Genomic DNA, 9,937 nt, shown 5'->3' with positions numbered 1-9,937 from the left:
AAAAAAACAGAAAAAAAAATCTGAGTCACAGCCAAAATAACAGTTTTCCAATTGTCTTGAGAAAATAATTCCTATGAATTCCCTAAGCAAGTAGTATTCAAAAATAAGCACTACCTTCTAGCTAGTTACGTATTTACTTAATCTTCACCTAGTGTACAGAACACAGGACAGGAACCAGGGGAGAATGATAGCAGCCACTGTTTGTTGACTGCCTGGCATCCAATCCTTGTCTTCCCCTTCATAAAGGTACTCCAAGTTTTCTGTTTGGATAGCCAACCACTTCTCTGAGGGGAGCTCCCTCCACATTTGCTCAAGGGGTGGAACTGTGACTTAGTCCTAACTAATCTGTGTAACTCCATACCTGGACTATTTATTAGTGGTTCTAGGTAAGTAAGTGACCCAATTTTGGCCAGGAGACTGTAGAAGTCATTTCAGGCTCTTCTAAGCTTCAGAGAGTGGTCCTAAAATGTGAGCTACAGGCCATTCTGCCAACATAACAAAACCAGCCTGAAGACAAAGTGGTACAAGCATACTAGGGAGAGATCTACAGACCAGGGGAACCTGAGCCACTGAAGTCATTAATCCTACCAAGGCCTCCAAGCCAGAGAGGGGCCAATCCACATACACGCTGCTGAAGCCAGTCTGACTTGTTTTTTGACACTTGCAGCCAAAATATTCTTTCACAGAAAAGTTATACAAAAAAGATTTTGTCTTCTATAAAAATTTACAATCTATAAACTGGAAATTATAAATGACTGAGGCTATTGCTTCTTATAATTAAAGCTGAATAAAATTCGAGGTTTAGCATTTTTTTTCTTTTATATTTTTTTCTCTTTCTCCAAGTTACCAACTGAAGGGGTTTAGCATTTCTAACTGTAATCTGCACTAAGGAATTTTGGACAATCTCAAAGTACGGTAATACTTTTTTTCAGCAAGGTGAGTCACAAACCAGCTCCATCTGCCTCCAGGTAGAATATGTTTTCTCTGGAATATGCTTTCTCTGATCATTTGTTTATACATCAGTCAGCTGCTACTTGGCCCACAAATTTAAAGTATGTTCAGTTCCCCTTCAGCTTACAATTCAGTCCAAAATAGCCACACTGAAGTGAGAAAACATAAAGAGGGCTTGGCCTCAAGATGTATCAAAAATAAGGACTTAAAAAGTATCATACTATTTTTCTCATCTATCAATTCTATTTACATTTACTCCTTTTAGGGAAAGAAGATGAGGAAGAAGGAAAGTACACACCAAAGTTTATTCTGACACAAGAAAAAAAATCTGAAGACAAAAAATAAACTATAATTATTTCCCTTCATCTTAATCACTGCCCAGTGAGAAACATCCAAAAATAGTTAAAACTTGACCAACACAGTCAATACTTAAGCACTCACTACATGCTAGGCACAAAACTAAGAGCTTGTACTACAATATGTGGGTACTTATCCTCATTTACAGTTAAGAAACCCAAGGAGCATAATGGTAAAATGCCAGCTCTAGTATTTGTCTCCAGGCCCATACAGCTAATTAACAGGGCCAATATCTGAACTCAATCTGGCAGTCAGTAGACTCCATGACTCAATGATGCCTGCCCTCTCTGCACCAGCACTGCTAGAGTGCAGACACCTAGGAGTAAATGCTGTTCAAGAAGAAAACCAGAAAAATCTTTAGGCAATATCCAGGAGAGTTCAACATATGTGGCAGAACTCTATAAAACTAATGCTTCAAATGCAGTTCTAAAATGTGGGAGGCAAAGAAAACAAGACTCAAAGAAAAACATCAAAAAGCTGAGAAAGAACAATTCGAGAAGGGGCTGTACAGGGTGTGACCACACACTGGCTCACACGGGCTGAAGAGCGAGGGCACCAGTGCCCAGCTCAAGCTGCCCAGCATGGCCTTGCCCTAGAAGACAACCACCAGTCCAACCTCAAACAAGCAGCCCCAAGCACTAGGAATTTAAAATTAAGTAAGAATACTTCCCTAACGAGGAAACAGGAGACAGAGACTGAAACGAGTCACCCAAGGAAATGGGAGGTAGATTTAAGAAGCAGATAGGCTTGGGCTTTGCCAAGCATTTTCCAGGTAAGCACCAACCCTGGCTAGATTAAAACAACCTTGGCAACTTTTCACTCCCCTTAAGCTGCAGATTATCAAAAATTATAGTAAGCTTGGCTGGTCCGAAGGTAGTGGGTTATCAAAACATACTAACATTAGTGTCACTAAAGTTGGTATTCAACCCCCCACTGCTAAATTTGACTGGCTTTAAAAAAAAAACTATACTAAGCTTAAATAAAAAGTAATATTATTTGCTACAAAAAAATATAGTAAGTCGAGGACACTACTGAATATTGAAGAAACACCATCCTTTTTTGATTTATCAAATAAAGAACCAGCAGTCAGAATTTTTCTCCCCCTTCCTAAAAAAAGGAAGCCCAAGTCTGACCCTACTTACTATGTGGAGAAGGAACCATGCACTCCGTTTTACTGAATTCTGTCCTCACCGAGGGGACAATCCCAATTTACATTCTCTTCCAAATCCTTCCACAGCCACATTCCAGAACCAACTTTTCAAAAAGCCCACTGGCAATTAAAAGGGGCCTCTGCTAAGTTTTAACCTCAATTCTGACCTTCCCATGTACTCATTTTAGTAGTTATAAAGAAGCTGTTAGGAGTGCCGAAATCTCCGCAGGCTGAAAAATGAGCCATTTTTAGCCTGCCAGAAGTGCTTACTTCTACAAAATACAGTACTGTCCACTTGAAAGGATCCCCCCAAAATCTTCCCCGCCTAAATTACATTTAAATATTTAATCAGAACTATGAGCAATCTTATTTAAATGTACTACTACTTAATGCTGCATGCACTTGTGACACTACCTTGCTAATTTTATTGGTTCTATTTAAGGTAACCAATTATTCTCACAGCTGTATGTCAGTTCTCTAATGACCACACCCTGAAAAGAAGGAAAAGTGGGAGAATCTGCAGAGTATTATCCACCCTCTCCTTGAATCAATAGGAAAAGAATAAGATGTTTATATACTGTCAAATTCCACAAAACAATTTACCATTTCTTTTAGGTAAGAAGGAATGTGTTTCTTTTACAGAAACAGGACACAAAATAAAACTAGTTCAGAGAAACAATCCAACATTTACAATAATCCAAGAATTACGTGTGATGTTTAAGATAAAATTAATGTCCCTCATTAAGTTTTCTGAACAAACAAAACTAGTTAATTATAAGCATTTTCAAACTGAAGTAATCGGAGTTCAACTTTCGAGCCCATCTTCTTATATGAACAGCTAGCCCTATAGAAAACTGCTTAGTCCTGAAGGAATACATTCCACAAGTACACAAGAGCACCGAAGCCAGAGAACATTCACGTTTGCACTTAACTTAGGCTAAGAGCCTGGCACATGGAAAAAACACTGAAAACGAGATGCCTTCCCTTCAAGCAGAAAAATAATTACAACAAAGGCAAAAGGATAAATCTCCACAAAACAATACTACTCAGCAATGAAAATGCACTGAACTATTAATACTTTCAAAGTGAACTCAATGGATCAATCTTAAAAACATTATGCTAAGTGGAAGAAGCCAGACACAAAAGGCTACATGTTGTATGTTTCTATTCGTGACATTACAGAAAAGGAAGAACTACATATACAGCCATCAGATCAGTGACTGCCAGGGGCCAGGGTGGGAGGTTAGATACATTCTATTTGCTGTATAGTACAGCTTTGTCAAAATCAAAGTGTACACCTTGAAATGGTGATTTTATTGTAAATGAATTACACTCCAAGAAATCTGAGTTTTTAGAAAACTGAAATCAAAGTGTATTTCCCTTTCTGGATGAAACCAAGAGCCATTTCAAAAAGAATGTTCAAGACCTTGCTCAAGACCCTCAAGCACTGACGGACATTGAAGCAATTTACTCACTAGTCAGTATTTAAGAAACCGAGTTACATGAAATCCAAGTTAACCAGTGGAGGCCATTTGTTTCCCCTCTCTCAGTAAGGCTGGACTATTATTAGTTTCTCATCCCCTAAAATTAACATTCCTGTTCACCAATTTGTTAACAATTCTCAAATTGTCACAAAAACACTGTGAAGTCTAAAACAAATCTCACAGTAAGGGATATTATTCCCACAGAATGCTGCTGTCATTTGCACATTCTTACACAAAAATAAGAATCAGAGAATCAAGAAGATACTCCACTCCGTTACGATCTATTTTGATATTTTTGAAATGCACAAAATTCCATTACTGTTATCAACAGCTCTTAACTTTGAAAACATTTAATTACATTTTATTAAGATTAACAGTCAAATTCAAATCCTTTTTCCATAAAAACCTTGCCAAAAATCAAACCCAGATTTCCAAATCTTTAAAATCACTAAGGCACAAAATCTAAACCCACTGTTACCAATAGAGCATAATGAGCAAGATGGTTTACTTACATGACTTCATGTCATCACAGAGGGGGAAAAATCAACTTCAGAAAAGCATCACCATAAAACACAAACCTATCAATTCAAAACTCTGATCACAGACTTCCTGCCAACGACTCACAATCAGATAGAAGGTAGTTATGAGGGGAAAACATTCGATGAAATTGCTGGAGAAGAGCAGCATGTTAACACAACACAGATGATTGCAAGCAGTTTTCAAAGCACTTAAATGCTATCTAACTGCCCTGCTCTAAATTGCCAAACTCATGAACTCTTTTCCATGAGGTCCGTGCCACCTTTGACTGTGGCACAAAAACATCAACTCCTCTTCCCTTGATGTCTTTTCCAATGACAAGCACGTCTCACCCGTCTTCCAGCTCAAAGCTTCTCAATCTCAGCACTATTGACTTTTGGGGCCGGATAAGTATTCGCTGGGGGCTGGGAGACTGCATGAGGCACTGGCAGCAGCCCCCTCTAGGTGATGACAACCAAAGATGTCCCCAGACATAGCCACATGTCCCCGGGGGACGAAGGCAGGAGTCAAAATCGCCTCGGTTGATCTAGCTAGAACACCACCGAGATTCTCAAGTTGCAAGATATTCAAGGTTAGCGGCTGGACTTAGGAGCAGAAAACGCACTTGGAACGCAAGACAGACACCCTGACGCTGGCTGCCCTTCCCCTTAATCAGCAATGCAGCAAGGTTATCTTTACCTTTGTAGAGGTTGGTGACGGCGGTGGCTGCATTTTGGAAGGGGACCCAGAGAGAAAGTCCTGGCTGCTGACACACTCGGTCTGAAAAGAAAAACCAATATAAAGGAAAAAAACAAAAAAATAAACACACCACACAGAAAGAGAGAGAGAGAGAGAAAGAAAGACAATGTTATTTGGGCGTCAATCACTCCGGAACGGCCATATTAGGTTTCGCCATTTTGTTCAAGGGTTCCGGGATCCCAAACCCAGCGGGAGGCCGGGAGGAAGGAGGGTCGCGGCGGGTGCAAGGGGGAGCCGCGGGGCTCGGAGGCGCGGCCTGGGGCCGAGCCGTGGCGCAGGGAGGCATCCCCCTCGCAGTCCCCGCCCTGGGCCCGGCTCCGGGGCACAATAGGGCCGGCCCCGCCGCCTCCCTTCGCCATTTTGTGACTGGGGGCTCCTCCCCTTCGCTCCTCGGCCCGGGGGACGCCGGGCGGCTCGGCCTGGGGAACCAGGAGCCCCTCGGGCGGCCCCAAATCCGGGCTGCCCCCCACGCCAGCCCCGGCCCGTCCCCAGCCCACCCCCGAAGGCCTCCCCCCCCCGCGTCGCCATCTTGCTGGGAGGGGCCAGCAGCGACCGGCGGGCCCCCAGGCTGCGGCCCCCGGCTGGCAGCGGAGGGTGCGAGCCCTGGAGGGGGCCGGGCCGGGGGCGGCCGGGCGGCGCCAAGATGGCGGCGGCGGCCTCACCTTTGTAGAGCTGGGCCACGGCGGTGGCCGAGTTCTGGAAGAGGTGCCACAGTTTCTGCTGCTTGTGTTCGGGCTGCGCGGCGGCCGCCGCCTCCTCCTGCAGCTCGGGGGACAGCTGCTCGTCCTGCTCCGCCTCGGCCAGGCACTGCCGCTCCCACTTGGAGAACCAGTGCTCGGGCCCGTGCTCCTGGATCTCAGCCTCGCCCTCCTCCTTCCGCTCCTCCATCCTCCGCGGCCTCCCGCGGCCTCGCCGCCGCCGCCGCGTCCTCCTCAGGCGGGGCCCACGCTGGAGCGTCGTCGTCGAGAGGCCCGGCGGCGGGGCCCGGCGGCCAGCGGCGCCTCCTCGCAGCGGCCCAGGCCTCCTGTACCCCGACAGCCGGCGAGCCCCGCCCCGCGGCCCCGCGCTGCCCGAGACGACCCCCGCCCCGGGCCTCCCCACCCCTGGGCGCCGCCGAAGGGCGCCGCGGACCGGATGACTGCCGCCGCCCCTCGCCTCGCCCGCCGGAGCCCTTCTAACGCCCCCCCATGGCGCCGCGGCCTCCCTGGGGCCGCCGCCGCTGACAGCCGAGCCCTGCGCGCAGCCCGGCCTGCGCCGCCGAGCCCACCCAGAAGACTGAGCAACGTCGTCGGCGCCGCCGCCGTCGACGCCTTTGCGGCTGCTGGTCCCCGCCCTCCCCCGCCCACATGCTGACTGGGAAAGCGCCGCCCACTCGGCCCCGGCTCCCCTGCCTGGTTGGGGCGCGCCCGCTCCGAGGGCCTCCATTGGTCTGATCAGACCGGTTCCGCGTGCCGGCCTCTGAACACAGCGTCATGATTGGTTCATCGGCCTGTCTGCCTGACGTAACCAATGAGCTGGGGGAAGGGAGTGAATGTCAGGAAGGATGAAGAGGGAGAGGGAGGGGGAGGAGCTGACCGTGGTTGCGTCCGAGCCAACGGGGGAGGGGAATACAAAGGGCTACGCATGCGCTCTTGCTCGCTGCCCCCGAGCCCCGGGGCGCCCAGCAGGGGGTCACATGACCCGGCCCAGCGACCGCACCCCGCTGGGGCTTTTCCGGCGCTTACAGGCCCCGGGGGAACGCAAAGTCGAGTCCCGCGACGGCGCCGGGGACACGGAGCGGTGTGGAGGGTGGCAGCGTGCTTACTCCAGCCCCTCGGGCTTCCACGCGGAGGAGGGGAGTGGAGAAAGTGAATAAAACAGGCGACTGGCGTCTATGTTCCAAAGCGCTCTCCGGTGCTTTCATTTCAGAGTCTCAGGCGGGCGGGTCGGGGCCCGCAGAGAGGCTCCGGAGAGCCGGGCCTCCCTCCCGCCTGCAGCCTGGCGCCCCTCCCCGAGAACCGTACCGCGAGCGTGGGGGCCCCCGCACCTGTCCCGAGAAGCACACTCCCGGGCCACGTGCGGCCGCTTGCGTCACGCGCCGGCCTCGGCCTCCCCCAGCCGGAACCCGCGCGCCGGCGCCGGGGGCAGGCCCGGCTTCCTGGGGCAGAGCGCGGCGCCGGCCTGCGGTTCCACCCCAGCGCGCCTCGCCGGGGCAACCCCTGCGGCTTCGAGCCTGCCGGCCCGGGGGCTCCCCCGGGAGAGGGATCGGACGGGGCAGCCGCGAGCACAGGCGGTGACCTCACAGAGGCAAAACTGCTCCTCTAGACCCGCACGCTGGCAGCGGAGGTACGGGCCCACCTGGACCTTGGAGGTCCGCCGGGGGCTCTGGCTGTCCCCGCCTGCAGGAGCACGCTGGTCCAAAGCGGTGCGGCTTTGAAATAAAGCCTGACCTCGCCGTGGCCTGCAAGTTCCTGCAAGGCCTGGCCCTGCCTCTTCTGTTTTCATCGCACACGATCTTCTGCTCGCTCGTGCGGCCCCCCACACTAGCCTGCCTTCTGTACCCCCAGGACACCAAGCTCTTTCCTGCCTGGTCCCCTCTCTCTGTAGGCGCTGCTCAAACTGCCCCTCGACAGACAGCCCCCCCCCCCCCCCCGACAGACAGCGCTAGTCAGACCAGCCTAGTTAAATACAGTAGCACTTCCACACTCTTTCCTATTGCCTGATGATATTTTTCGTATCATCTGTCACCATCTAAAACGATCTATTGGTGTGTTTACTTATCACCAGGTAAGTGTTGGTGTGTTCCCTCTCACCAGAAAGTAAGTTCCAAGAGGGCAGGGAACTTGTCAGTCTTGTTCCTGGTTGAATCCTAAAAAAATAAATAGGGTTTAGGAAGACTGGATCATAGGAGGATATGGCAGGACGGAATGCAAAGGAGGAGGAATGCAAAGGCAGGGAGGAGGGAGTCTAAGGGGACCCCAAATTCTTTAGGCGCACCAGAGTGAGAGGGGAGCGACAGACAGGCACTTTGAAGCACAGGGCCTGTTTTGTACAGGCCCTACAAAAACACAGTTTATTGATTCTACAACGTGAAAAAAAATCGTTTTTTGAATAATGATTACAATAGAAAAAATATGAACATCTTCAATTATTTTTACGGCAAAAAAAATTTAATGTGAGTGCATTTTAATATGTTTCTGTGATGATAAGTCAGATTTTTCTGGGCTCTACCAAGGTCTTAAATGAATCTCAATCAATCTCAATCTCTCTGTCTCTCTCTCTCTCACACACACACACACACACACACACATACACACACACACACACACAGAGAAAATGACTCTGAAGACCAGGTCAATGCCAGAAGATGATTTTTTAAAATTCTGACCTGCCCTTATCCCTTATTAAAACCTAAGCAACTTTATCACACATCAACACCTGGTGGATGCTCATAGCCTGCCTGCGAGAACTGTGAAAAGTAGCATAAAGCATGTACCACATGCCACAAGGGCATAAAATCAGATTTGTGAGGGAGATTTAAAAAAAAAAAAAAAGAGTACTTCCCAGTGGTGGGAGGGCTTCCTGGAGGAGGAAGAGTCTCTGCTAGGCCATGAAGGACAGATAAGGATCCCAGAAAGTCAGGCCCCTCAGAGCAGAGGGGCACATAGATTTAAAGGCACAAATACGGGAAAGGCTTAAGGAACCAGGAATGATCTGGTTTGACTTGAACCATATTTTCTTTCTGGTGATGAGACAGTGCCATCTTAGTACTATGCATTCTGAATAATTGTTCGGGCACTTCCTGAGTGACCTCAGGCAAGTTACTAAACCTCTCTGAGACTCATAAATGGAGATGATGGCAGAAATTTACTCAACTCGCTCTCAAGATTAACTGAGATTAGGTGGAAAAGAACTAATTACCACACACAGCCCACAGAAATCTCTCAATAAACGCCAGCATTGCAGGGACCTGGGAAAGTACTCCAAAATTAGCCTCCAGCCTCAGAATCGGGAGGCCTGCATGAGCCACAGTGAATATGACATCTCTTAGCTACGATCTGGAAATTTCATGTCCGTTTAAACTTAATACACATTTGAACTTTCTTGAGCTTAATGACTCAAGAAAATAGGGGTTAACATTATTCCAGACTTTTAAATATGTATATATGAACACTTTTTAACTTAAAGACATTATGCGACTTATTGTGAAACCTACCTTTTATTTTCCCTTTTATAATATCGCTTGGGAATCTTTTCCATGGGAACAAAACTGCCTCATTCCTTCTTATTTACAGTCACATAGCATCCTGTTGCATGGACACGTCATAATATTAACGGTTTCCTACTAATGGGCATTTAGGTTGTTTTCAGAGTTTTAATACCACAAGAAGTACTAGCATCTATATACATTCATCTTAGCACACTTGTTCAATTACTTCCTTTGGATAAATTCCCTAATGTGGAATCACTTGGTGAAAACACTGTATTTTTCTCTATTCACTGGTTCCATTATTCTTACTACAAAAGTCCTCCATGTTTCAATTTTAAGGATTCCAATTGCAGGAAAAAATATAGAGTGAAAAGTGAAAGTCATTATACTTAACGTCATTCCAGATTCTCCCAATCCTATTCCCAAGAAATAACTTGTAACCTTTGAAAAATTGAGTCACATGTATGTCATTTATGTATGTATATCTGGGTATCCATGTACCCTTTAAGGAAAAAAAAAGATGTTCACTTT

General features: G+C 47.8%; 1 protein-coding gene across 1 annotated transcript in view; it reads right to left on the bottom strand.

Annotated features, from left to right (window-relative positions):
- Positions 1-6,811, bottom strand: part of LOC105813133 (chromosome unknown open reading frame, human C16orf72) — a 30,749-nt gene extending 23,938 nt beyond the window's left edge. Inside the window, exons 1-2 of the mRNA XM_012647753.1 lie at positions 5,880-6,811; positions 5,158-5,238 (exon numbers count right to left, since the gene is read on the bottom strand). Of these exons, the coding sequence (XP_012503207.1) occupies positions 5,158-5,238; positions 5,880-6,642 (844 nt within the window). The 5' untranslated portion in view covers positions 6,643-6,811. The remainder of the gene's footprint in view (positions 1-5,157; positions 5,239-5,879) is intronic.
- Between the last annotated feature and the right edge of the window lie 3,126 nt (positions 6,812-9,937).

Source organism: Propithecus coquereli, unplaced genomic scaffold (genome assembly GCF_000956105.1).
Source record: "Propithecus coquereli isolate 6110/MARCELLA unplaced genomic scaffold, Pcoq_1.0 Scaffold27, whole genome shotgun sequence".
NCBI classification, from domain to species: Eukaryota; Metazoa; Chordata; class Mammalia; order Primates; family Indriidae; genus Propithecus; species Propithecus coquereli.
Note: the sequence above shows the minus strand (reverse complement) of the source record. Positions and strands in the feature narration are given on the sequence as shown.